The sequence below is a fragment of the Mesocricetus auratus genome, unplaced genomic scaffold (assembly GCF_017639785.1).
Source record: "Mesocricetus auratus isolate SY011 unplaced genomic scaffold, BCM_Maur_2.0 Super-Scaffold_100009, whole genome shotgun sequence".
In the NCBI taxonomy this organism is placed as follows: domain Eukaryota; kingdom Metazoa; phylum Chordata; class Mammalia; order Rodentia; family Cricetidae; genus Mesocricetus; species Mesocricetus auratus.
The window spans coordinates 67677433-67705324 of record NW_024429193.1 but is presented as its reverse complement, the minus strand read 5'-3'; the positions used below and the strand labels follow the sequence as shown (position 1 = coordinate 67705324).

Sequence of the window (27892 nt, the reverse complement as noted above, 5' to 3'; positions counted from 1 at the left end):
CTTAGTTCCATTGCCATTCAGAGACTGGAGGAAAGGGAGCAACAAGGTCTGCTAGTGAAACTTGGCTGGGTTAATTAAAAATGTGCTTTCTGTTTCCCCGTTAGGCTGAGTTACTCAGCCATACCAGATCTCAGGGTACACCTGCTTTTTGCCACAGCCACACTGTACAGAGCACACCTAGACATTTTTCAGGCAGCCCATGAGATAGGAATAGTAGATTCTGCCTCATGATGTCAGTTATAGGATATCCCTAGGCTCTTACATAATCACCCAGACAAGTCCATCATGGGTATACAACAGACCATCAAGTCTGTAGTGACCCCCAAGCCAGATGCACATTCGGTCTAGGATAGTGATAGTAAGAGCCCCTGTTAAACATACACCCAGCCACATACTTAGAAAGTCTGAGAAAGGGGCCACCCTAGCCATCTGCCTCAAGGGTGGGGCTGAGGTGTAGAAGAGAATAGACAGACCAATAATTTTTGTTTTCTCAGGCTTGGGAATGTTCTGAGAAAGTCAGATTTTTGTGATGAGGAGGTCTTTTTGTTGTTGTTTTTGAGCTTTGTTGTTGTTTTGGTTTTTGTTTTTTTTTTGGTGTTTTTGTTTTGTTTTGTTTGAGACAGGGTTTCTCTGTGTAACAGCCCTATGTGTCCTGGAACTAGCTCTGTAGACCAGGCTGGCCTCAAACTCACAGATGTTGTGCCTGCCTCTGCCTTCTGAGTGCTGGGATCAAAGGCGTGCACCACCACTGCCCAGGGAGGAGGTCTGTTTTGACAAGGAGTCTGTATTGTACATGTAGAATCTTTAAAGTCAGTCTCATTGTTGCCAGTTCCAGGGATACTTACCCTGCCTCTGCCCTCTACCCAAGCCCTGCTCTAACGTCACATGACTCGGCTTTGACTTGAAGATGAACTCCTTATCTCCTCCCTGGCTCCCAGATGCTGGGCTTAGTCTGACCCTCTTTGCAGGGTTTCCAAGTGTTATGTCTTAGTGTCTCCTCCCTCTCTGTCCCTTGCTTGTTCTTGAACAAGACTGACTCCTAAACTGTCATCTTGGGAAAAGGGCTAGAGTTCAAATACCAGAGAGTAATGCCTCTGTTCCTAAGAGGTCACTTCTCACCATTCTTTAATGATGGAGCTCAAAGCAGGCCAAGGGAATGGGGTGGGGAGTTGTGGGGCAGGGAGGGAAGTGTATAAAAGTGATAGAAATTTGAAAAGGGCCTGAGATTTGGCAACATGGGCAGACTCCATGTAGGTGTGGTCTCCATCTTCCTGGCTTTCTTTTTTTCTTTTTTAAGACCTGCTGTGTGACTTAAGGAAACTTAGTCATTGTTTTCAAGTAGAGTGTGAAAAGAAGAGACCTAGGAAGAGAAAGTGTCCATCCAGGACTAGGTCAGGTCCCCTATCTTCTGGTTCCATGCTGTTCTCATCTAAGCTTGTTCATTGCTCTGTCTTCTGGGCTAGAGGGGAGTAAGGGCCCTGGGACAGAAAGCATAGTACCTTCCTTTTCTTTCTGCCTGCAGTTAAGCCAGGCAATGTGAGGAACATCATTCAGCACTTTGAGAACAGCCATCAGTATGATGTCCCAGAGCCGGGGACACAGCGACTCTCAACAGGAAGCTTTCCTGAGGACCTGCTGGAGAGTGACAGGTAGCTGGAGCTGGATGGGGCCCACCAGCTGCCCAGACACGGGGCATGGGCAGGCTTCAGCACTAGGGTTTAATTCCCACTGCCTTGCTCCTCTCCACTAGACTGTGAGACCGAAAGTAGAACCTGTCTACCCTAGTAGCTGCAGAAAGCATAATGTGTTGGGAATTAGGCCAGTGGAAGATCATGAAGGCAACCTTCAGGTTGACCCCCCTAACTACTGAGCACTTACATCCTAAAATGGAGCTAATATGATCCAGCTGCCATTCAGGATGTACTGGGTGATCTGGATAAAGGACAGAGGGAAGTCTTGGAAAGTAAAAGGCCCAGAGAGGCACAAGAAAGTCTTTACCTATTGAGAAGAAAGCTTAAGCTAGATGAGGTATCACACACCTTGAATCCCACCCAGCACTAGGGAGACAGAGGCAGGAGGATCTCTGTGAGTTTCAGGCCATCCTGGTCTACCTTGTCTCTGAAATAATAATAATAATAATAAATTTTTTAAATGGTTAAAAAGGAGTTTCTGCTGACACTTTTAAAGACAAGCAATAACTGGGAATGAGTCATCCATCTCAGCAGACCATAGAGTCAGTTGGCTCAAGACAGTTGATTCTTCCCTTCAAAAAGAAAAGGAGGGCAGGCGTGATGACACATGTCTGTAATCTCAGCACTCCACAAACCGAGACAGGAAGATCACTGGGAGTTCAATGCCAGCATAGTCTACAAAGTAAGACCCCATCTCACAAAGGGTGGGGACAGGGTCGGGGGTAGTGCTGTCTCATTTTCTGCATCTCTGTCAGGTATCAGGCTCTGAGGAAGGAGGTTTGTGTGGTTTTAACACACGCTCTAGATTTCCTTGCTCCTGACTGCATGGCAGCAGTCATGGCTACAGCTAGCTTTAGAATAAAGATTACCTGTAGTCAGAAATATCTGTGCAGATTCCTCAAGTCATCCTTGAGGTACAGCACTGCAACTGTACAGGGAAATAATCCTATTGTACAATCAAGTTTGGAAGCCACTGAGGAATAGAGAGGTAGACAGGGAGGCAAGTCCAAAGGCAGCAGTGTAGATAGATAGTCTTGCCATTTTGCCTTTGAAATAACTATCAACTCATAAGAGAGTCTTGCTTGACTGCAAGTTTATTCTTTCTGTTTTATATTAGCCCTCATAAACTTAGTGTTTGTCAAAAGATTTAGCCATAGTAAGAGTTGACAAAGATTTTGGGACAATAAACTTTAGATTTGTACTGTGGAGAGAGGTTGAGTTCTAATGTTTGTAGGTAAATTAGATACAAGTTACATAATTGCTATGACAGGTGTGATAATTTGGATATGTCAAATATTTTAAGTTTTGGAGATGTCAATACCTTGAGAAAACATTAGAAACATTAACAGGCTTGCACTCTTGGCCTTGCTAGGTAAATTTGCTCTATCTAAGACAGATTGCTGTCATGCTTGGCAGGTGTTGAGTGCCCAAGGGATCTCTTAGGAAGTTACAAAGCTTTGTGACCCTCTAACCCTACTGGAAGAGGTTTGTAGTGCTGACTGAGGACACAGAAAACAATGTGAGTTGATCTGGCTTAGATGTGAGGGGTAAGTTCAGGAGGACATCAGTTGTCAAGATGTTTGCAAACCCTGAGGACAAGTCCAGGCCCTCAGGAGGTGAGTTCTGTGTTGAATCCTCCGACCTTTTAGAGAAAGTATAATGAAAACTGGGGTACTTGGCTCCCCTGTGGCAGCAGCCTACTTTACTACTAAGCATGCCCCAGGCATCTCAAGGCCTTCTGTGGTTCCAGATGCAGAACAGGATATAGATTGGTAATCATGTCAGCAAAGGGCCAGCCCAGCAGGGCCTGGTGGTGCATCCAGGGGCATCTAGGGGTCAGAGATGCCAGCTGTGTTGAAGCTGATGTACTGTGGGACTCAGCAGAAATCAGTCCTCAGTGTCAGCATCTCACCAAGCAGGACAGCCAGGAATGAACCCCTGCCTGCTGTAAACAAGCTCTGAAGCATCTTCCTGGGCCATTCCTCCCTGAAAAGGAACTAGCTTAGGGAGGGTGCTGTCAGAGTAGGAAAAGGAGAAGTGTGCATCACAGCTGGAGAGTGAGAATACTACAGCAGATACCATCTTCTGGCAGACAGCCTGGGGAATTACAGAGACAGTGTAGGAACCCTAAGTATACCTCCCTCAAAGAGGCTGTTGTCAAGGTCCTCCTCGGAGTCAGAGAAGAGCAAGAGCGTAGCTGGTTCAAAACAGACAATGTGTACTGGCCATGGGATGACCTCCAGGGCAGCGGACCTTATGGCTCCTGATGAAGGGCTGTGATATCCATGGGTCTTCTGAAAGGGTCATAGTGTCTTAGGCATCTGGAGACTCCACAAACCTGATTCTCTTAGCCCAACCGGTCTCAACCTGTGGGCTGCAATCCCTTTCACAGATGTTGCATATCAGATATCTTGCATATCAGATATTTGCAATTACAGTTATGAAGTAGCAATGAAAATAATGTTATGGTTGGGGTCACCACGACATGAGGAACTGTACTAAAGGCTCATAGCGTTAGGAAGGTGGGGAACCACTGCCCTAGCTCCTGACTTCACCTTTCTGATAGTTCAAGGTGAAGAAGAGAAACTATCCAGTAAGCCCACCGAGGAGAGCGAAGAGTCTGTAGAGCAGCCAGAGTGGCTTGTCATTGTGCAGCTTCTGGACCCTCATGTTTGGGCCTTTCAGGGCCAGGTAGAAAACCCGTGGTATTGAGGCGCCTTTGGAGTGGGGTAATAGGTAAAAGCTAGCCACAATGTCAGGTCTCAAAGTTTCCTGTCCCTCTCTGGCAGTTCGCGCCCAGAGATTCGCCTGGGGCGCTCTGAGAGCCTCAAGGGCCGGGAAGAGATGAAGCGATCTCGGAAAGCAGAGAACGTGCCCAGATCCCGAAGTGATGTTGACATGGATGCTGCTGCTGAGGCCACTCGCCTTCATCAGTCAGCCTCATCCTCTGCCTCCAGCCTCTCCACCAGGTGAGGACCTCCATTGCTGTTTAGTGTGGTTACATATGTTGTTGTCGTTATATACAGTATATTCAGAGTTGGTAATTTCTCCTCAGGTCCCTTGAGAACCCAACCCCGCCCTTCACACCCAAAATGGGCCGCAGGTGAGTGGTGAGCACTGTGGTCCCTCTGTTTGGTATCTCTGTGGCACTTTCACACATCTAATGATGGCCAGATGTGCACCCATTCTCCATGGGCCTGAGACAAGCCGGTTGGGTAGGAGAGTGACAGAAGACCTTGAATGTAAGTTACCCACAAGTGAAGCTGCGCTCCCCATTTTCCCCAGGAGCATCGAGTCCCCCAGTCTGGGGTTCTGTACAGATGTTGTCCTTCCCCATCTTCTGGAGGATGACCTGGGCCAGCTGTCTGACCTGGAGCCAGAGCCAGATGTCCAAAACTGGCAGCACACAGTAGGCAAGGATGTGACGGCAGGGCTGACACAGAGGGAGATTGACCGGCAAGAGGTCATCAATGGTGAGAACCTCTTGCTTCCCTCGTCTCCATTCATGCTTACGTGGGCAGAAGACATTCTCCAAGGTCGCCTCGTTTCTAGCCTTAGCTCAGTGGTGGAGAGACCAGCACTCCACTTCCCTAAAGAGTAGTGTGGTGTGGGGACCAGGTAGTGACTCTAGACCACTGGGTCTCACCTGTGGGTCTCAACCCCTTTGGGGGTCACATATCAGATATTTACACTACAGTTCATAGCAGTGTAAAATTATAGTTATGAAATAGCAACAAAGTAAGTTTATGGTTGGGGGTCACCACAACATGAGGAACTGTATTAATGGTTGAGAACCACTGCTCTAGACACTTGCTGATCTTTTTCCCCTGCCTCTCCTTGTCACAACCCCTGCTCAGAGCTGTTTGTGACAGAAGCATCCCATCTGCGCACACTCCGGGTCTTGGACCTCATCTTTTACCAGCGCATGAAAAAGGAGAACCTCATGCCTCGGGAAGAGCTGGCAAGGCTCTTCCCTAACCTGCCTGAGCTCATAGAGATTCACAGTAAGGAGCCCGCGTCCCTCCCGTCTCCCTCTGCCACCTTCCACTCCATTTCAGTTTGGACCCCACCTCAATCCCCTAAATAAATAACCCACACTACTGAGAGAAGCTGACAGATAGCTTAAAGCCTCTCCTCACAGTTAGGAAGTATCCAGCAGTGTGGCTCAACCCCAGGAATGTCTGCTGCTTCCTTCTTACACAGACTCCTGGTGTGAAGCCATGAAGAAGCTCCGGGAGGAGGGCCCCATTATCAGAGACATCGGTGACCTCATGCTGGCTCGGGTATGGCAAGGAGGAGATAGGAGGAAGCAAGACCCCTTTACTCAAGACTGAGAAACTTAACAGAGGAGGGGGTTCTGGGGGCGGGGCTCCCTCACAGGAGTGATGGACCATGTCCCTTCTGCCTCTTCAGTTTGATGGTCCTGCCCGAGAGGAGCTCCAGCAAGTAGCTGCGCAATTCTGTTCCTATCAGTCAGTAGCCCTAGAGCTAATCAAGACTAAGCAGCGTAAGGAGAGCCGGTTCCAGCTCTTCATGCAGGTATCCTGGGCTGTGTCTTAATATTCCCTCAGCTGTGTCATGCTCACCAAAGGTCTCCTAACCTCATCTGGCCCCAACCTTATCTCCTCTACTGAGGTGGGCACCAAGCAGTACCCTCTCTACCTACCCACATCACCCACACCAGTTCCGTAAAGCATTGCCTCTAGAGCCAAAGATGCCTTTGGTTGAGAAGTACTCTGGACTAGCAGGCAAAAGGCCTAGCTTGCCTAGTGTGCACTTTTCTGTAAAATGGGAGTGATACTGTCCTTCTGTTTTGACCATCTCTTCCCGGCAGCATCAACCCCTCTCTAAATGTTAAAGGAAAAACTGCCACCATTTCCAAGTGACCCATCCAGGGTTAGGACCTACTTGGCATTTTCACAGCCTTCTTAGCCTTGACCCCTAATGGCAGCTCCCAACCACTAGTTGACCTCTTCCTCTCTCTGCTTCTTGCTATCCAGGAGGCTGAGAGCCACCCTCAGTGCCGGCGGCTGCAGCTTCGAGACCTGATCATCTCTGAAATGCAGCGGCTCACCAAGTACCCTCTGCTGCTAGAGAATATCATCAAGCACACAGAGGGTAGGGCATGGGAAGGCTAGTGGCTTGCGTCAGCAGACATCCTTGCTTTGTCACAGTTTTGTGACCTTAGAAAGCCAGGCCTTTGAGGTCCTTAGTGTCTTCTTCCTTGTCCTGGTACCTGAAGTCTCAGAGAGAAGAATTCTAAATGTGCTTGGGAAATACAAAGTGCTGTACAGCAGAGAGAGCAGAGCCACTGCCGGCTTCTGGGCCTTTATACAAATCAGGAAGCGTGGACCCAGTGGCTGGCTCTTGGGAGTGTCTTGGCACCTCTGGGCAACTGTGAGTTCCTACCAGGGCTATACTGGATTTTAGACCCATTAATACCTCTGCTGGGTGTCTCTGCAGTGTATGAAAGCTATAACCAGGGGACTAGCAAGATGATTCAACAGAACCCCACAGAAAAGGATGGAAGGAGAGAACTAAGTTGACAGATATACACAGAGTAACTAAGCAAATATGCTAATCATATATAACTCTAGAAGAGTGATGAGCATGTGCACTCTGCAGGCAGAAGCACTAACTCCGCGCATTTTCCCCTTTTGTAGGTGGCGCATCTGAGCATGAAAAGCTCTGCCGTGCCCGGGACCAGTGCAGAGAGATTCTCAAGTTTGTAAATGAAGCAGTGAAGCAGACAGAGAACCGTCACCGATTAGAGAGCTACCAGAAACGCCTGGATGCCACTGCCCTAGAGCGGGCCAGCAACCCCTTGGCAGCAGAGTTCAAGGTAGGAGGTGGAGCTATAACACGAGCAGCCATCTTGGGCCCTCTGAGGAGCAGAACTCAAGTCAGGGCCCAGTGAGTCTTAGAAGAAAGAGACATGAACTACCTGTGATAGAGTAGCGTGGTCAGGCCCTGGGAGACACACCCTGTAAATGTCACTCATCCCTAGACGAACAAGAACAGCCTCACTCAGTCAAGACTAGACGTTGGAACTCAGCCGAAGGAAATAGAATGGGGTAGGGTTTGAGGTAAAGGAGGAAATAATGTGAAGGGAATAGAGCTAAAGAGAAGGTCAGGAAAAGCAGCACTGCCTCCTTGGGAGGTTAGATGGCCAAGTGGGACTCCCAAGTCTAAGCCTTATCATATCCCCCAGAGCATCACAGGCATCCCTGCAAGAGCTTAAAGGTAGCAGTTGTTTCCTACCCACCGGTTCTCAACACCTTAGCACAATATCCTTACACAGTGGCTTCTTAATACTTGTTGAGTGAATGCAGTCTCCTTTACAGAGCCTGGATCTTACAACCAGAAAGATGATCCACGAGGGACCCCTGACCTGGAGGATCAGCAAAGATAAGACCCTGGGTATGTGCCCGGGACTAGAAATGGGAGGGAACCTGTGGTAAGTGTGCTTCTCCGGGGTCCGCTCTTCTTCTCTGTTGCTCGAGCTTTGGAAGCCGCGGCTCTAATAGAGTGGAGGGTGCTGGGGAGGCGTACACAGTGAGTGCAACTAGGACCGCTCCATAGGCACAGGTGGGGAGGGGGCGTAGAGACGAAGAGTTGGAGCCCCGGGTTCCTATGGCTTCCCAGTCCATAGCCTGTGGTGAGTGAGCAACTGGGATTGTCTTAATTCCCAGACCTCCAGGTGCTGCTGCTGGAGGACCTGCTGGTACTGCTGCAGAGACAAGAGGAGAGGCTGCTGTTGAAGTGCCACAGCAAGACAGCTGTGGGCTCCGCAGACAGCAAGCAGACCTTCAGCCCTGTGCTGAAGCTCAACGCTGTGCTCATCCGCTCCGTGGCCACGGGTATGAGAGATGAGCCCTGCTCGCCGTTTACCACCCCGAGAGCACTGAGTGGTGTAGGCCCTTCTGGGACTTCACAAGACTTAATGTCCTGTGTTCTAAGCAGGAAGGTCTGGTCCAAGATGGGCAGAGTGAGGGGTAGATAAGGGACCAAGGTGAAAATGGACAGCCTGAAGGGGGGGGTGTACTGGGTGGGGCTGAGGGCGTGAAAGCAAGAATGGAAGAAATGAGACATAAAGAATAGGACAGATCTTGTTGCAAGAATGCCTTGGGTAGAGCAGCGTTTCAGAAGAAACCACACCTACAGCACAGATCTGAGTCTAGGGGGTTGAGGTGGCAGGGCAAAGTATGATATTATGAGAATGGGCAAGAATCAGCAACCACATTCTCTGCGATTACCTTCATCTTTGACACCTGACCTCCCTAAGCAGCTCAAAAAGGATGGGTAGACATGAAAAGATTTGGTAGCCTAAGCTCTATGTGAACATCAGCCCTCAGTAGAACAAGAGGGAAGTAGGAATGACCCTGACAGATGTCGTTGAGGGACCCATAATTGCCTGTGTTTTTTGTTGGGGAGTACCAATTGATTCTGATGACACAGCTATTTATCTCATAGTGTTTTCTTCAGGTTGGGAACCATGGCTGCCATGCCCAGTGTAGACTTTCTGCCTTCCTTTCTTACCCAGATAAACGAGCCTTCTTCATCATCTGTACCTCGGAACTGGGCCCTCCCCAGATCTATGAGCTGGTTGCATTGACATCATCAGACAAGAATATGTGAGAATTGATTGAGGGGTCCCATGTAACTTATGTCCCCTTGGAACCAGAGTGGTGTGTAGAAGGATTTGAGCAGTGAGGCCAGGGCTGGGCCCCAGAGCAGTTCCTGGATGGAGGATTAAGAAGAGAAGTTAGGAGGCAACTTAGGCACAGAGCAGCAGAGGCCTTTACCCCAGGATACAGCCAGGCCTGGGGCAAGCATAATAAATTCATGTATAATCCAGGTCCTGACTCCACCCAAGGTGTCTGCCTACCCCAGGTTTCCCAACACTGGCTGCCAGTGGCCCAGTGGGCAGAGACAGGTTAAGTCAGACAGTTTCTTCCTCTCTGGGTTTTCATCTGTATAGTGTTATTTTGACAGCAGGGGGATGGGGTCTGTCAAAGTGTTAATATCCAGTAACTGGCAGCTGTGAGTCATATAGCCCAGGGGATTGCCAGTGAGGAGTGTTGATAGAGGTGGAGGCCTGTCCTTGAGACAGTAGGTGGAAAGGGCTCTGAAGGTTTTTGGCAGTGGGGTCCACAGAGGACAGGGAATATGCCTGGCCTTGTTCTCACCACTAGTCTTGTGTTTCTGCCGAGCAACAGATGGATGGAACTCTTAGAAGAAGCCGTGCAGAATGCCACCAAGCACCCTGGAGCTGCCCCGACACCCATCCATCCCTCACCACCAGGATCCCAGGAGCCAGCCTACCAGGGCTCCACCCCTAACAGGTGTGGCACTTAGCCCTCCGGTCCCCAGCACCATTCCCCATCCTACCCGCCTGTCTCTTGGTGTTCCTCAGCCTTTCACCCCTAGGGTAGACAGTCTCCACTGGGAAATACCGTTGGAAACGGCCCCAGACTCAGCTAGTGGGACAAGCCTCCGCTTCTTTGCCCTCTGTCCTCCCTGCTCTCCCCCTCTACGCCCCACTCGACAGAGTGGAGACTGTCCCTGAGCCAGAGAAGCTGGGCCAGTGCCACCTTCTGCTCTGCCCGTCCAGGTGATAGGGCAGCTCCTCCTTCCTTGCACCATGCTCTTTCCTTGCCTGTGAGAGATAATGAGGGCCAGACTGCATTTCGTGACTCCTTGACCAAGCTGGCAAAGCTAGAAACTGCCACCAAGTGATCTGCTTTAACCTTCAATGGGTTTCTTCCCTCAGGGCAGAAATAAATGACTCAGGAGTTTACCATACTGAACCAGAACCCAAGGAACTATCTGGAGGTAAGGCCGTCTCCATCTTGTGGGAGACCAGAATAGTCCTTTTTTTTTTGTAGGTGTGGGTCAGATTAAGGTGTCAGGTGACGGGAGAGATATGAGAGCTACCGTTTGATAAAATGTAGAAGAGAAATGGAAGAGGAGTCTAGAGAAGAAATTGACAGCTTGACCAGCCCGCACTGACTCTGTGGGCTAGGGTTAGCAGGAGAAAGGCCCCTGCCTGCTTCAGCCAGAGGCTACTGTCATAGAACAGGATGCATACAGAGAGTACTGGGGTGGCATGGAGTTAAGATGCAAGTTTTGAGATGGGTTATAGAAGCACAGTTTTCAAGTAACTTCTCTTTGAGGGTTTTGTCTGTTCTTAAATAACTTAAGATCTTGAGTTTGAAGAAAAATTTAGAGTTCCCTGCCTATGTCACTCTTCTGTTTCCTTCCAATTAGAATGTCTTCCTCTGTCCCACACATCCTTCATAGCTTTGTTCCAGCAGTTCTGTTGTTATTGCTTTTGTTGTTTATGTCAATTAATAGTATAACCAGCACTCCTAATGCCCATACCCTGATCTGTTTTGTCTTTTTGTCCATAATACTCAACCACCTTTTAACAAATGCCTCACTTCCTAGTCTGTTTTGATGCCCTTAAGACTCCACCCCAAGGGCTGGAGAGATGGCTCAGTGGTTAAGAGCACAGACTGCTCTTCCAGAGCAGTCCAGGTTCAATTCCCAGCAGCCACATGGCAGCTCACAACCGCCTGCAATTCCAGTTCCAGGGGACCCAACACCCATGGCAAAACATCAATGGATATAATAAATAAATAACCTGTAAATTAAAAAAAAAAGACTCCACCCTAGGCAGGCACAAGTCTTTATTTGTGTGCTGGTGTGTGTCACGGGTCTGGTGGCGCCCACAGGGGGTGCTCCATGAATTCCCATAGAGCCTACCAACCAGTGCTCCCAAGCCGAGGGGCCACAGCTGGCCATGGGCTCACTCCTCCATGCCCTAACACACGTATGCAAAACAGGACCTGGGCCCCAGCAGAGAGTTCAAGAGAAGCAGCTGGCAGCACCAGAGGAGTCTGAGCAGGAGGAGGGTGCAGAGGAGCTGAGAGCCCTGCCTCACCCCTCCCCCTCCCTGGATGGAGAAAACAGAGGCATCAGGACAAGGGACCCTGTCCTTCTGGCCCTCGCAGGCCCTCTACTCATGGAAGGCCTTGCTGATGCAGCACTGGAAGACGGTGAGTGCCTCAGAGACTCTGTCACTGGCCCCTGGTATCCCAGTAGCGTGGCCAGTATGGATTTCACCTTCTGCCTACTCCGAGGTTCTTACTACTTGTACTTGAGGGGAACTGGATGCAGGAATACCAGCTAGTCAGCCAGAAATCCGCCAGCTCCACCCTTAATTAGGCTGCAGCAGATTGACTGTATTAGTGGCAGGAGCAACGATAGCCCTCAGCTCCCGAACTTTCCCGTTACTAGGCTTGTGCAGGCCTTCACTAGGGAGGCCATTTCTCTGTCGTTTCTGCAGTGGAGAACTTACGGCACCTGATCCTGTGCAGCCTGCTGCCTGGTCACACGGTGAAGACTCAGGCTGCTGGCGAGCCTGAGGATGACCTCACACCCACCCCTTCCGTCATCAGCGTCACCTCTCACCCCTGGGATCCAGGGTCCCCAGGGCAAGCTCCCACTATAGGTGACAACACCCAGCTTCTGAGGCCAGATGAAAGCCAACCAGAGGGAGAGGATGTGGCTCTCTGTTCTCTGGCACACCTGCCCCCAAGGACCAGAAATTCTGGCGTCTGGGACTCTCCTGAGCTGGATAGGAACCCAGCTGAAGAGGCTTCAAGCATAGAATCAACAGGAAGTTACAAAGTTGTAAGAAAAGGTAAAATGTTTTTGTGTCCATTGTGTCCATGCTCTTGCTGGGGTAAGGATGAGTGTTGTGAGCAGACACTTCTTCTCCCATCCTTCTCTTGGATACTGTGTGAGCAAACTGGCATTGGGAACTGGGGGAGAAGACATATTGATATGAAGAGCCTTCAAGTCAGACAGGCAAGGCTCAAAGCCCTGGCTTACTACTTAATGTCTTAGACAAAATTCAAAGCATATCTTATTTTCCTTCTGTACTATAAGACAGCATTTCCTAGCTCCCTCCACAGCCAGCACACATCAACTTCCAGTAAAAGTTTCACTGATTATCTAAAGAAAAAGTGTCACTTTTCTTCCCAGGAAACTCGGGCTTAGAAAGATGAGGACATAGCCTGTTATTACAGAAAGTGGCTGAGCACAGAGGGGCTTAAGACAAAGCTGGGAAGGCCTTTGGAAGTGGGGATGGTCCGGGAGCAGGTGCACAGAGTGGCAGGGAGAATATCCCAAGTTGGGGATACGTGGGCAGCTCTGTGACAACTGCAGCCAGGTTTGGACAGTCCAGTAAGGCTGTGGAGGAGGGAAGGCTCTCCTGAGGAGTGTGGCCAACGGCGATGCCAAGCCTGGGCCACTGGAGGCTGAGGGGATTGTCTGACATCAGTCCCTTGTGCCTTTGTTGCCCCCTGCTCTGTTGGCCAAAGGCTGCCTCTCCCGGGCCTCTGGGAACTAGCCTGCTTCTGTTCTTCCGGTGACCAGATGGGGTGTTCCCTGTAGCTCCTGGGACATGACTGTGTGTGACCTTGTACTCACTTTGTTCTTTTCTTCCTGTATTCTTGTTACCCCCTGACATGTCCACTTCCTTCTCCCTCTCCTTCATGCTCTCTCTCCCTTCTTTCCCCTTGCCTTGTCTCTCAGCCTCTCTCCTCCCTGGTGGTGGTGTCGGTGCAGCCAAGGTGGCGGGCAGCAAAGTTATCCCTGCACTACCAGAGAGTGGCCAGTCAGAATCTGAGCTATCTGAAGTGGAAGGCGGAGCACAGGCTACGGGTAATCAACTTCTCCTTGGAGCCAAGGCCAGGCCAGGCCAGGCCAGGCTGTAGCAGGGGTCCAATGGGATAGAACTGGGCCTTGGCTGTCAGAGTTCTGTTACCCACAAACATCCTGTGTGCTCCCTAAGCTGTCTGAGATGGTTGGGGAGTAGCACATGAGCCCAGAGGCAGGAAGGAGACCTGTACCTCCAGCTTTGAGAAACCACTCACTGGGAGATATAGAGGCCATTGCAGAGCTTTCAGCCTGTGCTCAGGTCTGGGAGAAAGCAAGAAAGTCTGGCCAGTGCCCACACTCCAGTGTACTTAACCTGACATCCCGAGCAACCACTCCCCAGCCCTGTCCACTACTCTAGCCCTGTGGTGAGATGAGGTTTGCATGGCTTTGCAGGTTCCTTGACTTTCTCCATGGAAAAGGGGCTCTCCTTTACATGCTTCTGCCAGCTATCTCTAACCCACCCCCAGCCCCGATCAGTTGATATCTCTGGGGGTGGTGACATGCAAGGCAGTGTTGACATGCATCAGTAGAGTGTGAACTGAAATAGTTGAAAGGCGCTGCCTGCTGCTTTCCAGGGGGGCTGAAACCTCCTGCTCCTTCCTTTCGTGGATGGGAGCTGCTCTCTGTCTCCCTCAGCGTAACATCTCCATCTTGCCCCTTCTTCACTCTCATCACTAAGCATCTTCCCCTGGCAGGTGGCCAGCCTGAGAACAGTTGCCATCTAAAGAGAAAAGGGCCTCTGGGAGCCTGGTAGGCAGCATGAGCCTGCATGCACTAGGTTGTCTGTAAAAGCCTCCCTGGCCAGTTCTGTCACAGGACACTGAGGGAGTAGGAGAATGACTTAGGCATCTCTGCTTATCTGATTTCTTTCCCTTGCCATGGGTACAGGGAACTGTTTTTATGTCAGCATGCCAGCAGGACCTCTGGACTCCAACACTGAGCCTACCGGGACACCCCTAAGTCCCGCACAGCCTCACAGCCTGCCTACATGGCCAACAGAGCCTCAGTATCAGAGGGAAGGCATTGAGGATCAAATAGGTTCCAGCTGCTCTCCCCCCAACCCGGTCCTCAGGGATGTGGGTGTGATCTTCCATACCATCGAGCAGCTTACCATCAAGCTCCACAGACTCAAGGTAAGAACATGGCCTTGGGTCAGTAAGCCTTCCTACATTACTCAGGACAGTTATATGTTTACATAAGAAAGTGCGTGTATACAAACATGCATATATACACATATATAAACATACATGCCAGACAAACATTCTACCATTAAGCTCCATCCCAACTCAGGAAGTGTGCGTCTTCACTGGAGTCGTAGGCCACCTTCATCTTCAGCTTCCCTGCCACACCCTCTGAGCCTTAGCACTGGGACTCAGACACTCCTCCTGCAACTCTTCTAGGACATGGAGCTGGCCCACAGAGAACTTCTCAAGTCCCTTGGAGGAGAGTCATCTGGTGGGACCACTCCTGTGGGCAGTTTTCACACAGAGGCAGCCAGATGGACAGACCACTCTCTCTCTCCTCCAACCAAGGAAGCCCTGGCCTCTGGCTCCCAAAGCAGTCAGGAGCAGGGGTCCTGCCCTGAAGGTGAGTGACGCCAATTCCTGCATGTCCCACCTAAGGAAAGCCATGACCCATGAGTAAGCATAACCAACACAGTCTTTGCCAGGCATAGTGGGATACACCTTCATCCCTGCACTCAGGAAGCAGAGGCAGCTGAATTTCTGTGAGTTCAAGGTCAGTCTAGACTATATAGTTCCTGGGATAGGGGGCGTCTGAGAACAACCTCAGCTGTCTGTTCTGCCTTCCACCCTGGGGCAGAATCTGTGCTCACCACTGGGTAAACCAGGCTGGCTTGGGGCTCCCCTGTCCCGCCTTACCTAGAGCCATGGACCTGGGGCTCTAGACTGCACTCCCACATCCAGGTTCACACAGCTTCTGGGCGTCCAAACTCCTGTCCTCCAGCCCCAGAAAGGGATCTTTTTAGGGAAGCCACACAGAGGGTCCCTCCAAATACGGACCAATACAGATCCTTCTTTTTAAAAACCTTTGTGTGGATGCTTTGTGTGTAAATCTGTGTACCACATACATGAAGTACCTAAGAAGGCCAGAGACAACTTTAATACCGTGGAACTGGAGTTACAGATGGCTGTGTGTTGGGCCCCAGCCCCCATGGATCTCTGTGCATTGCTTGTCAGCTGATAACCACGGGTGCATCCTGCTCTCTAGTCCTGGCTTACAGCCCGGCCTTGCCCACCTGACATCACTATCTAGCACAAGGAAAACACGATCTCTTATACCTGGGGTTTCTCCACTGTGCTGTAAGTCTGTATATAAGGCTGCTCACTCCTTATGGCACACACAGAGGCAGACATACAGAAGAGGCGCATACGCACACACATTCTCCTGGCAATAAAGGGGCCAATGTATGCTTAGCTCTTGTCTTTTATTTCCCGACACCTTGGACTTGTTGGTGGCACGGATGCCACAGTTGTGAGCTGCCGTGTGGGTGGTGGGAACTGAACCTGGTTCCTCTGGAAGAACAGTGAGTGTTCCTAACCACTGACCCATCTCTCCAGCCCCCAGAGGTCACCAGGCGTTCTTAGTGGCTCAACCCTGGGTTCCGGGGAAAGACCATTGCCATGGCCTGACTCAGAGAGTTAACACACTCACCTGTCCTGGTTTGGGGGCCAGACAGAAGTGGAGTTCTCATAGACTTGCTGAAGTCCCACAAGAAACAAGGGTTAGGCTGACAAAATGGCTCAGTGTTTAAAGGTATTTGCCACCAAACCTGACCATCTGAGTTCAAGCCCCAGGACTTACACGGTAGAAGAAGAGAACTGACTCCTGCAAGTAGTCTGACTTCCATACAAATAAGTAAAACTACTTTAATTAAAAATAAAGTTTCGCCGGGCGTTGGTGGCGCACGCCTTTAATCCCAGCACTCAGGAGGCAGAGGCAGGCGGATCTCTGTGAGTTCGAGACCAGGCTGGACTACCAAGCGAGTTCCAGGACAGCCTCCAAAGCCACAGAGAAACCCTGTCTCGAAAAAACCAAAAAAAATAAAAAATAAAAAAAAAGTTTCATCACCGAGTAGGCCGGGGACTTGAAACCTAGCCAGCTTCTCAACCCTCACCATCCTCCCACAGGCTCAGACACCCCCCTGGAAGACAGTGCCACAGACACAGCGGCATCACCAGGACCATAGCCATCCAGACAACCTGAGCCTCTGCTTCTCCACTCTGCCGGATTCTGGCCTGAGCCAGAGCACAACACTAGGAGAACGGGCCTCCCCTTGGAAGATGCCGCAGAGGCCCGGGGAGAGACTTGCATGTTGCTTGATCTGTTCACATTGGACGGTTTCAGTGTCTGTTCCTGATAGCCAAGTCTCCTGAGCATGCTGACCACAACAGAAAGGTCTCCCATAATGGTCTACCCTTCACCCCACATAGCTACGATGTGTGGGGTATGCTGTGTGCACAGCACCCTCAGGTGTGCAAGTCAAAGGAGGAGGCTTCTGTGTAAATGCACTTTTTTCCTCCCCTTCCTCCTAGGCCCGAGACAGCTGGGTTCCTGGCTCTCCTCTCTGTCCCTTTAGTTTCCTATAAATATGTCTATTGTATGTGCATTTTTGCCATTGTAAATAACTTAGCCTTTTTTCTGTCTCTGGCATTCTCAACCAGTCAGAGACAGCTGAGAGCCAGTCAGCAGCCCAGTTCAGGGTGGTGACTGTCTTATGTCCCACAGGCAGGGAGGTCTCCCAGACTCCAGCCCAGTCAGGCTCCAGGGCCCTCCTCTGAAGCCTAGTCCTCGTTGTCAGGAAATGAGCATCTCGCCTGACCCATGCCCACCCCTTTCCCACTTGCCCAGTAGAAACAAATACAGCAGGTACGGAGCTCAAAGGACCCTAAGAGAACAGAGTCCCTGAGTTAATTCAGGACACTTCCCCAGGGACCACAGCAGCGTTGGTTCACCGCCTGTCCTCACTCCACTCCCCCCTGATGAACATACACACTGTGCTAGGTGTATATATACATATATATAAATATATATAATATATAAAATATAGATATGGAAATGACTGTTTTGCTGTTAAAATAATGTATACTCTTATTTTCTTCCTTTCATGGTTAAGATTTTTTTAAAGAAAAGTTAAATATTCTTCCTTTGTGGTTGTATAATTCTTAGTTGTACTGGTCAAGAATGGGTAGAGGGAGCCAGGAGAGCCCCTGCCACCCCACCCCACACCAGGTCTTGCCACCTCTCCTAAAGTTTCAGGTGTGTACCTTCTCAGAAGAGGGTGGGCAAGTGGCCCTGGTCAAGAAAGACTTTGTGGTTACTTCACACATAGAAGCAGGGATGTCATGACCTACCCTCAGCTGCACCTCACTGCCCTCATCCGTCTCCTTCCCATAGGTCAAGTGTAGGGCTGAAGACAGCTTTAGAGGACCTGGCAGACTGGAGAGGCCATAATGGATGATCATGGTGCACCTTGATGGTGTTGGGACTCAGAGCAATGGGAGATGCCCCTGGAGCCATACAGCCCCCAGTGCTGAGGCAGCAAGTGCAGAAGACGGAGCTCTGGTAGGCAGAGGGGCTAGAAATGAGGGTGTTGTCCTCTTACCGTGGTTGGAGATTCCCTATAGGTAGTCATGGGCCCACTTAAGCGGAGGCAGCCTGGCAGCCCTGACTCTGGATGTCCATGATTTCAAGTTGCTGACCTGCATGTCTAATGTTTGACCTTTGCTATGCAAATATGGATACAATACCCTCTCCAGAGTGCCTTCATCTTTAAAAGCTGGCCTCTCAAGTCAGGCAAACACAGGGTTGGAGATAAGCAGCAGAGGATGCTGGTGGATGGGTCCTAGTTCCAAGCCTTCTCCCTCCATCAGAGTTGTGCTTATGACCCCATCATCCTAATGCTGTGTGCATGCTGGCAGAGATGGTTGTAGTTCATCCCCCCAACAGAGCCATGGTGTGATTTAGGTCACCACTCTGCCATGTCTAGCCAGGCAATATGAAGAGACTCAAGAGCCCAAATCTTCCAAACAGTTCTGGAGTCATTTTCAAAGAGTAACACAGCAATAGACTGTGTTACTGGTCTACTGGTCCAAGAGATCTCCCAAGGAGATAGGGCTGCCCGTTGGAGGCCTAGGTCGCTGTGGCATCCTCCTCCCTGGTCTTGGCCTTCACAGGGTCCCTTGGCAGCATCAGTTCCTGAATCATGGTGTATGTTGGACACTGAGGGTCAAAGCAGTTTTTCTGAAAGATAGAAAGAAAAAAAAACATGTCTTCAGAAGAAAACAATGCCTGGACAGTGTTAGAGCTGGTAAGCAGGGAAAGGCAGTCATACCATTGGTAACTCCAGAAAACAAGGGTTGCTGCATTGAAACAAAGAATTGGAACAGTAAGACCTGGAAATGGGCTAGGAACTCACCGCAAGGGACAGCCACAGCAGCCCCAAGGGGCCCTTGGATGAAGTCCTGGGCTTGGAGGCCTGAACCTGGTATTGCACGGCAGTGAGGAAGCCTTCCAGTCCTACCTCTGTGATCTGGTTTCCTGAGAGGCACAGACAGTGGCGTCTGGCATCACACCTGCCAGCCTGGCTCCCCAAGTTCACCAGGCAGCACTGACTGCTTTTAACTAGCCCTCTATCTCTGTTCTTTCTGCTTTGCACTTCCCTCACGTCCTTTTCCTGTGTGACTCCTCTCCCCACCTAGCCACCTCACTCATGTCTCCACTGCTCGGATCCCATCCCTGACCCAGCACTTCCTCTAAGCACCAGCCCCGTGGATCTGACAAAATGATGCTCAGCTGTTTAAGAATCAAGTACACCCCATGGAGCTATGGTGGCGCCCTTAGTGGGATGGACCGTGGGCAGTCCCGTGGTAAGGACAGGTGAGGCTTGCAAACATACGGAGCAGGTTGAGGTGCAAAAGGACCTTGTTCCCAGGCATGAAAACCTTCCCATCTCGGTGCTCCACGGGTTCCAGGAGAGGGTTAACCATCTCTGTAGCTTCAACGAGCAGCTGCTAAAGCACAACACTAGTTGCAGCAGAGGAGGGGGAGCTGGTCAACAGGCCATACATTCATTCAACATACAGGGTTTGAGTGCTGGTTATAATTCAGGCTGTGTACTAGGTGCTGGAGAAACAAAGATAAATAAGCCCATACCCTCAAAAGGTTCCTTGGTGTGGGGAGCCAGAGAATTAAACAGGAATGTGGTCTGGTGGGGCCCTTGAGAGCAGAGGATTATGGGAATGTTGGCCTTAAAAGAGGCAGCCTGGGAGTAAAGTTGAAGGTGTACAGACATTCAGATGAAGAGGGTGGGTTTCACAAGCAAGGAATGTGGCGGGTACAAAGGCCCTGGAGCCCCGAGTCCTCATGGGACTGGGGTTTAATAAGGATTCGTAACCTTTCCATTAAAGAGCAGTTGGGAAACTGATGGTCCTGATGACAAGGAGCAGTTTGCCCAAGACAAAGGCAAAGACTGTGAGGTGGGGGCAGAAGGCCATCCTCCTTCCATCTGATGTGTTCTTCTGCCGGGAAAGACTTTAAAAGGACAGGGCTTTCCCTTGCAGTGGGCCTGCAGAGGCGGCTGCTGACGCCACCCGCAAGAACCGGGAGGCACGCACCCCCCCCCGAGGGCCACGCACCCCCCCCCCGAGGGCCACGCACTTCCCCGAGGGCCACGCACCCCCCCGAGGGCCACACCCCCCCTGAGGGCCATGCACCGCCCCCCCGAGGGCCACGCACCCCTCCCGAGGGCGGGCCACACCCCCCCGAGGGCCATGCACTCCCTCCTAAGGGCCACGCCCCCCCCAGGGCCACGCACCTCTGACTCCAGGAGGATGCTGCGCTTCTCCTTGTTCCCCATCTTCGTCCCTTTTCCCTTGCTCATCTTCTGCTCGGGGATGGTCACCTCTGGGGCCAGAAGAGGAGCAGAATGCACAGAGCGGTCGACCCCCGGCACCACCCAAACTCCCAGAGAAGGGGGCTTGGAAAGGCAGAGCCCCCAAACTTTGAGACTTGGGGGAGAACACAGGAACAACTGCAGTGAGCTCCCAACTAGCTGGATGGATTTCTTTTCTGAGGACAGCCACAGAGGCCTCGTCCTGAAAGATAGGGTAGTAGGTCACAACGTCTAGGCCAAGTGGAGTGTGTGTCATTATTTCAAGGTGAGGAATACACAAAGCCCAGGGAGACATGTGAAAGAGCAACTCCTGGCAGACACAGCCAGGCCAAAACCAGGCTCCACATGCTGCCAAGGCTCTCGCTCCCTCCGTGTGGAGGAGGGTCCCATGGTAGGGTGCTCACACTTACTCCCCTTGGCTGCCTTTGAGGCGTCCTCTTTCTTAGGGGCTCCTGGTGTAGGTGACTGCCCCGGGCCTGACTTCTCTTCCTTCTTTGCAACTTCCTATGAAGGATGTGAGAAGACATAATGGATACCCTGCCTCCCAGAGGGAGAGCGTCTAAAGGCTGGGCCTGAGAGACACCTTCAAAGGCCAAACCATTGGTCTTCCTACCGCCCTGCACCATGGAAACTCCTCCCCTGCCCATTCAGGGCCCAAGGTTCCCTCACCCAACACACCTACCCCTGATTTCTCCTTTTTCTTGCCCAGGCCCTTAGGTGTCTTCATTGCCTGCATCTTTTCTGGCTTGTCCACCAAGGCAACAGTGCTGACCCCCATCATCTGCGACTTCTCACGGTCCGTTTTGGAGTCCCCGTGCCGGGAGGAGGAAGGCTGCACTCAAGTGGGAGGGTGCGGAGAAGACTAGAACCTTCCCTTCCCCACCTCCCTGCCTGTCACCTGGGACAGAGGAGCCCAGAAATGGGTGAGGGTGAGCCGGAGGCTCCGGCTGTCATCCTAGGAGGGGGACGTAGCTCACTATTTCTGTTGTTGATTTGTTGCAGTGCTAGGGATCAAGCCCAGGGCAAGCCCTCCACGTATTGTACTATCCTCCAGACTCGGTTTTATTGAGCCATCGGCTCACTCGGAGGCTCAGGCTGTCCTTGAACTCATCCTTCGTCTGTCTCCTAACTGAAAGGTTTACATTATGCCCACTCAGCAGCTTTTGTTGAGCTAAATTCTAGGCAGTATTCCAAATGCTGCTATATTAATCCCTCTCAAGTGTGTGAAAAAAGTAACAGTTACCCTGTTTAGTTGAGGAAAGTGAGACCCAGAGATTAAACAGTGAGTTCAAGAGCAGAAACTTGTGACGTGGGGAGGACTTCAAGCCCAGGTGGTCTGAACAAGCTTTTCTCTTAACTACACTCAAACCACCCGAGGGCTGTGTAGTTAGCGCGCTGGGCCTCCAGAATCCAGAAGGGAAAGACGATGGAGCAAATTTGAGTCTCGGGCAGCGGGCAGAAAAGCAGCCGTCCTGGGACGAGGCAGCTCCTCACCGATCGCGACCGCTCCTGCGATCCTTTCTCCAGCAGCAGGCGCCTCCGCTCCACCACCTCCTTGTGGGTCAGCTCAAAGGGGCGCAGGACCTGAGGCAAGGCCAGCTTCCTACGTCAGACACCTGCGTCAGGTCCCCTGCCCCGCCCAGCGTGCAAACCCACCTCAGCCAGCTTCAGTGCTCCCTTGTCTTGAATACGGTTGTGCGCCAGCGACAACCAGAGGAGAGAGCGGTTCAGCCTCAGCCCCTGGAGAACAGAGACCAGTAAGCCAAGGGCAAGCCAGCGCCCCCATGCGTCTTGCCCAACCACACGCACATCCGCAATGTAGCCGGCGCCCTCATCCCCGATGTGGTTGAATCCCAGGTTCAGTGAAACAAGGGTCCGGTTGCTGTTTTGCAGTGTGGACAGTGCCTGGCCTAGGAGCTGCGCTCCGTAGTCATTGATGTTGTTGTTCCTCAGAGACAAGTGAGCAATCCTGGGGCAGGGAGAGGGAGAACCGGTGTTCCTGGGGGTTGGAACCTCTTGGGGACATGAGTGGTTCTAATCTAAATATAGGTGGAGGGGCAGGAATTAAAGGTGCCTGGGGACAAGGAGAGATAAGGACTAAAGATAACTCGGAGAAAGGAAAGTGAATTCAAGAAGTCTCACGTGCTGTCCAGTCCCATGAGCTTGTAATAGGACTGCTCCGGTAGTGGGTTTCCCTCCAGGGACACCTTCCTGAGAGTGAGAGGCTCTGAGGTCTAGGAATCGCCACTGAGGCCATGCAAGGGGCAGGGGAAGCGAGTGGATTATGGATCTTTGGGGAGCATCTGGAAAACAGTCTAAGGATATCCCCTCATATAGGAAGCATATCTATGACAATCCCCAAGGCTAAAATTCCAGAAGCATGACCACGGGAGGGGCCTGTTCTTGAGCTGACCTATGGTATAGTGGTCTCTAAGTTGACCTTCACTGAATCCTATTTCTGGATACCCAGGCCCTGTGCTATATAATCCTTTCCTCTGTAGTGTAGCTAGAGCTAGTTACAGACAGTGTGTTTATGTTTTGGTTTGTTTTGAGACAGGATTTCTCTGTGTAGCCCTGGATCTCCTGGAACCCCCACTATTGACCAGGCTGCCAGGCTGGCCTCAAACTCACTGAGATCTTCCTGCCTCTGCCTCCCAAATGCTGGAATTAAAGGCGTGTACTAACACCACCTGGCTTTCCTGGTTGGTTTAAACCGCTACATTTTGGGGTTACTTGGTTACACAGTAATAAATCACGAGCAGGACCCTCTACAAGATAATAGCTTCTCTCAGTTCTCAGAAAAAGGAACCAATGAGTAGAAATTTCTCTATTCAAATGCTTCCCATGGTATATAATTATTGCTCAGCCTTTTAGGCTGCCTAGTTTCATATAAACAGTTCACTTCAAATCATCTTATGCTGATACAGCTGATTCTTATGTAATGAATTCGCAGTTCTTTTTCTGTTAACTCATTTGTTTCTACTTTCCCAGCTAAAGATACAGCTCCTGCCCTCAGGGAGCATCCATCCGACTCATAGGAGGAAAGCCCAAAGCTTCACAAGTAGTACCTCTCAGTGCTAGCCACATGGGCTTTGTAAACTGCACCTGTGGCAGGCTGTGTTAACCCTGACTGCTCTCTGCCCATCCACACCATGATTCCTAGGCGGTTAGCTTACCGCCGTCTTCCTGCACAGACTCACGTGGTAGGCAGCGCTCCCTTTTGCACGAGCCATCCCTCCACACCACCTCCCCACGCTGCTGCAAAGCAGCTTCTGGTCATGGGCCCTTCTCTCCCTGCTCACTGTACTGGGTCACGGATCGGGGGAGATGATCCCCAAGGAGGGGTGGAGCTGATGGAGAGGAGAGAGGATGGGCTCCCAAAGGGCTCCGTGAATACCACGTGGTCTCAGTGGGAGTCCCCCCACCCAACAGACATGGGCTGAGCCCCCATTTCCACACAGATGCCAGCCTAGGCCTGACAAATGGGACTTGTTACTCTGTAGACAACCGCGTCCCCCTCATCCACCCTAGCCAGACCACTGAGGCCTGACCACAACTGACCTGAGTGTGGAGGAACAGAGAGGCAGAAGGGCGATGAAAGTGGTCAGGGTCTTATCCGTCAGCCCCACCTTCCACAGGCTGGCATTAGAAACAAACAGCTGGGCGCCCCTTCCCACAGGAAGCCCCTCCCCACAGCCCCCCCCCGCATTCCCTCCACCCATCCCAGCTGAGCCTGCTACTCTGTGGAGCCAGTCAGAGGGTGGCCTCCCACAGTGCCTCTCACTTGATGGCTTGCAGCTGGCTGAGGGCCGGCAGACATTTGGAGAAGATACCCAGGATCCGATCCTCAACTTTCCAGCCTGAGGGAAGGCCAAGGGCATCTCAGGCCTGGGAGGGACCTGATGTGAGCCAGTAGTGGGTGGGGTGCGGGTGGGTGGGGTGGAGGGTGGCACTCACCCCGGATGTAGATCTCTTTAACTGTCTTGCTGTCCTCCTGCTCCAGCTCCACCTGAATGGTAGGCCGGAAGAACATGTATTTGCTCTCCAGGCTGTTCTGGCTGCAGGACGCTGACAGCCGCTGGTCGTCTAGAAGGCGGTGAGTGTGAGGGTTCCACAGCTACGGTGTGCCCCACCCAGAGAATGAGCTGCGTGGGCTATAGCTCACCTTGGGTGGCTTTTTCTGACGTGGAGGCAGACGGGACAAAGTTTTGCTGGGGCCGTGGCCGGGTGACAACTTTGGGAAAGTCCGTGTAGCCTGACCGTGTGCATAGCTCGGCAAAGTCTGTCTCCAGGACCCCGGAGCACTGGTACTCCTCTGTGGGGGCGGCAGCAGAGTGAGCCCAGCGTTCAGCACAGCAGGAACCTCCATGCTCACAGCAGCCCCAAGAGGAAGCTATTTTGCTAAGACCAATACTGAAAACACTGGAGGAAAGCAGGAGCTCACAGAAGGGAACTACACCTAACCAGCAGGGCTGCTGACCCGTTAACACTTTTATATAGAGAGTATTTGCTAGTCTGTATCCCAGAGTTTGTAAAATGCTCCATTAATTCAGTCTTGTCCACCACCTACCATCCTGAGGCTCTGCAAGCTGGTGTCTGGCACCATGGTAGCCCAGGAAGGGTCCCTGAAAATGGGGAGTTCCTGCCAACCCCCAACCACCCGGCAGCAGCATGCAGGCCACCAGCAGGGGACACTGTCAGCTGTGCCTTCTGCGTCTGTGCAGTAGGGAACCTGGTCCCAGGAAAACTGCATGACACAGAACTCTTGGAGGAAAAGAGTGTGAGGAGCTTTGCTCCTGTACCCGACTGTCGGGAAACTCAAGCCATGGGAAATGTCAACCAGTTTGCCCTATTTACAGATTGATGGTAGGAGGCCCAGGGAAGTTGGGTGCATGCCCTGCGCATGCCCGAGCTGGCTCTCCTCTATTGGGTGTGGCCATCATCCTTCTTGGCATCACCTCTCAAGAGCAGATCCCCTCAACCTTTAACATCCGTAGGAATTACCTGAAAATTGTTAAAACACCCTCCTGGGCCCATGCCCAGACTCTCATGATTTTATTCCCTGTGGGGAAGATCTCTAAGGAACTTACTCCTGGCTTACTCCACCCCCACACCAACACAGTTGGAGAAATGGGCCATCAGATGGCCTTTAATCTACACACCCACCAGGCCTCTCTGCCCCATGGTGAGACCCTCATCTGCCAGGCCATACAGTGGCAACCGCACAGTCTGTGCCCTCCACAGTGCCCTTACCCCGGGTCCCTGTACAGTTGTCCCTCGAGTCCTCCCCTGCATCCTTGCCAGGGCCTTCTGCACCTCTTCAGGCTCTTCTGACCCATCTTGGGGAGTCTCAGGCTTGAACATCCCCATACCCTAGCAGTTCCCAGAGCCATTTCACCCTGCCCCCTTTCGTTCCTGCTGAGCCCCACTCCTGAAGGCCCACCCTCGCATGCTCCTCCTACTTTCCTTCCCGCCTCCCCTCAGCTAGCATCCCAGACTAGAAGCGGGACTAAGTGATGCTGGGTCCCTCGCCTCCCCCCATCCAGTCCTCCTCCAACTCGCTGTCGTCTACCTCCCAGGAGCCTAACCTACCCCCTAGCACGCTCACTATCCCGTGCCCACCACTGTCCTTGGACTCGGCTTCTCACTCAGGCACGGCTCGCCTCCCTGCTCCCCTGCTGCTTCCTGTTTCTTGCTGTCCTTCAGTTCCTTGGGACATAGTCTTGCTTCGTGTACAGTCCAAGTTTTATGAGGAGCCCAAGTGCCCCCTGCCTCAGCAGCCCAAGTGCCGGGGTTACCAGGGTGCCCCCGTTATGTGCCCCGAGAACTCAATGCTCTCTCGTCTTCCGTGAAGATGCTACTTCTCCAGTTCCTCGTGGTCTGCCTGCCCCTGGCCACTAGCACAGACAGGAAGTGGCGCCCGGCAAAGAGTGCCACTGGAGTCCTTCCCCAGGTGGTTTCACCCCATTCTGGGGACAGCAGGCCCCTGGCCCTCTTTCCTAGCAAAAGCGTCAAATTTTGTATCGAGACGCCTTCTGACAAAGTCCCTTTCGTACTTAACTGGTGGAAGTTCAGTTGTCAAGAAAAGCCATGGTCCTATTCATCTAACTGTAATGGTCTTTAAATATGCCACAGCAGATACTGTGTCCACGGCCACAGGGCAGATACTCAAAAAGTAACTGTGGGCTAAGTGAGTATCTCTAGAGCCCTGTTCAAGATCCCTCCCACAGCAGCATGGGGTCTTCCCGCCCTGCCTGTCTTTTTTTTTTTTTTTTTTTTTTTGGTTTTTCGAGACAGGGTTTCTCTGTATTGTTTTGGAGCCTGTCCTGGAACTCGCTCTGTAGACCAGGCTGGCCTCAAACTCAGTGATCCGCCTGCCTCTGCCTCCCGAGTGCTGGGATTAAAGGCGTGCGCTGGCACCGCCCGGCATGCCTGTCTTCTTTGGGATGCCTTATTGCATCCTATGATGTATATCAGCGTCCCCCTTTAAGACCAACCCCTGAGGAGATCCGCCTTTGAACTCAGCAGAGATACAATTCTGAGTTCTGAACCAGCCTAGTCTATATAGCAAGTTCCAGACAAGATTTTATTTGACAATATTAATAATTAATAATATAATAAGCCAAGCTCTGGGGCTCTGGTTAACCCAAGCACAGCCCTGACAGCGTACCGGGATTTTTTTGGCTCCTCCTCACCAACTGGAGGCAGGGCAGTTGCTGGCTTCTCCTTAGCAGCCCGGTCTCCCTTCTTGGTTACTGTACCCGATGACTTCTGGGCCCCAGGACGTGGTGTCCTAGGTGAGGTCCCTGAAGCACTGCTCGGCTCACTGGACATACTGGTGGTTCTGGGTCCCTCAAGTGACAGACGAGATGAGACAGGGCTCTGTGGGCCTCACCCTGAGGATCTCCACTCACCAGATCCAACTGGCCAGCAACTGTACAACTGCAGGATCTGCAACTCCCTCTCCAGGACAACCGAGCCCGGCTGGGTGGAGCTGAGGCCGAGCAACGGCAGAGTGCACGTGACTGGCGGGGGGGGGGGCGCCTGAGCGAGTGGGCGTGGCTTGGAACTCTTGGGGTCTGTGTGAACAGCCCAGCTCAGGCAGCCTAGGATCCCTGTGGACCCAACAAATAGATCCTAGCGCAGAGGGCACAGACACCTAACAGTCCCTTCTCAGAGAGATGCGGGGAACCGGGGCGACACTGAGCAGGGAGGCGGTAGAGGGCGGAGGACACTCAGAAGGGGACTTCAGGCTCATTCTCTAGACAGAGTCCTTAGTGGTTAAGAGCTCAAGCAAGCCGCTCAGGCCGATCCTGGGCGCCCTCCTCCTCCGCTCACTGGAGGAGGCTCAGTCTGATTAACTGAGGCAGGAGGTCCCATCCTTACCATTTTGCTGTCCCGGGCCCCTTTGGAGTTGCTTGGCTTCCTGGAGCCTGGTACCTCATTCCGTGCCACCACGTGGACCCCCGCACTTGAAGCGCTGATGCTGCCCCCCCACCCCGCTGCTACTGAGATCTCCAAAGCAGGCTCTGAGGGACACTCAGAGCACGGGTTCTAG

General features: G+C 51.9%; 2 protein-coding genes across 16 annotated transcripts in view; one reads left to right on the top strand and one right to left on the bottom strand.

The window, feature by feature from the left end:
• The window catches only part of Arhgef11 (Rho guanine nucleotide exchange factor 11), a 109529-nt gene extending 92040 nt beyond the window's left edge, over window positions 1-17489 (top strand). For 10 of the 11 annotated variants that reach the window (XM_040752535.1, XM_040752531.1, XM_040752537.1 and 7 more), the window contains 20 exons: window positions 1523-1649; window positions 4481-4660; window positions 4747-4794; window positions 4977-5164; window positions 5549-5695; window positions 5895-5974; window positions 6105-6230; window positions 6692-6809; window positions 7355-7533; window positions 8036-8111; window positions 8384-8551; window positions 9235-9325; window positions 9911-10036; window positions 10465-10526; window positions 11540-11752; window positions 12043-12399; window positions 13296-13424; window positions 14310-14554; window positions 14822-15008; window positions 16571-17489. In XM_040752535.1, coding sequence (XP_040608469.1) covers window positions 1523-1649; window positions 4481-4660; window positions 4747-4794; window positions 4977-5164; window positions 5549-5695; window positions 5895-5974; window positions 6105-6230; window positions 6692-6809; window positions 7355-7533; window positions 8036-8111; window positions 8384-8551; window positions 9235-9325; window positions 9911-10036; window positions 10465-10526; window positions 11540-11752; window positions 12043-12399; window positions 13296-13424; window positions 14310-14554; window positions 14822-15008; window positions 16571-16629 — 2906 coding nt within the window. In that variant the 3' untranslated portion in view covers window positions 16630-17489. The remainder of the gene's footprint in view (window positions 1-1522; window positions 1650-4480; window positions 4661-4746; window positions 4795-4976; window positions 5165-5548; window positions 5696-5894; window positions 5975-6104; window positions 6231-6691; window positions 6810-7354; window positions 7534-8035; window positions 8112-8383; window positions 8552-9234; window positions 9326-9910; window positions 10037-10464; window positions 10527-11539; window positions 11753-12042; window positions 12400-13295; window positions 13425-14309; window positions 14555-14821; window positions 15009-16570) is intronic. The other variant, XM_040752538.1, reaches the window with a different exon arrangement.
• A 16-nt stretch (window positions 17490-17505) lies between these two features.
• On the bottom strand, window positions 17506-27814 carry Lrrc71 (leucine rich repeat containing 71). 5 transcript variants are annotated; one of them, XM_040752544.1, is made up of 15 exons: window positions 27721-27814; window positions 24500-24649; window positions 24292-24343; window positions 24119-24194; window positions 23896-23973; window positions 22477-22545; window positions 22144-22303; window positions 21991-22074; window positions 21829-21918; window positions 21017-21166; window positions 20745-20838; window positions 20257-20345; window positions 19339-19453; window positions 18859-18980; window positions 17506-18683 (listed from the first exon to the last, which is right to left on the bottom strand). In XM_040752544.1, exons 1-15 carry the CDS (start codon window positions 27721-27723, stop codon window positions 18573-18575), a joined length of 1443 nt encoding a protein of 480 aa, XP_040608478.1. In that variant the 5' UTR covers window positions 27724-27814; the 3' UTR covers window positions 17506-18572. The 5 variants fall into 5 exon arrangements, with proteins under 5 accessions (XP_040608478.1, XP_040608479.1, XP_040608482.1 ...); XM_040752545.1 differs by having other exon boundaries at window positions 19339-19450; XM_040752548.1 differs by lacking the exon at window positions 27721-27814 and adding an exon at window positions 26998-27695 and having other exon boundaries at window positions 19339-19450; window positions 24292-24420; window positions 24500-24647.
• Between the last annotated feature and the right edge of the window lie 78 nt (window positions 27815-27892).

Bases quoted from the DNA above. Each gene is read 5' to 3' on its own strand.
- Lrrc71 (XM_040752548.1), bottom strand. From the start codon at position 27,168: ATGTCCAGTGAGCCGAGCAGTGCTTCAGGGACCTCACCTAGGACACCA. The intron at 20,346-20,744 runs GTAAGTGTGAGC...TTCTGGCCCCAG, and splicing joins CTCAAAGGCAGCCAAGGGGA to AGGTGACCATCCCCGAGCAG. The intron at 18,981-19,338 runs GTATGTTTGCAA...TGTGCCTCTCAG, and splicing joins TTTGCACCTCAACCTGCTCC to GAAACCAGATCACAGAGGTA.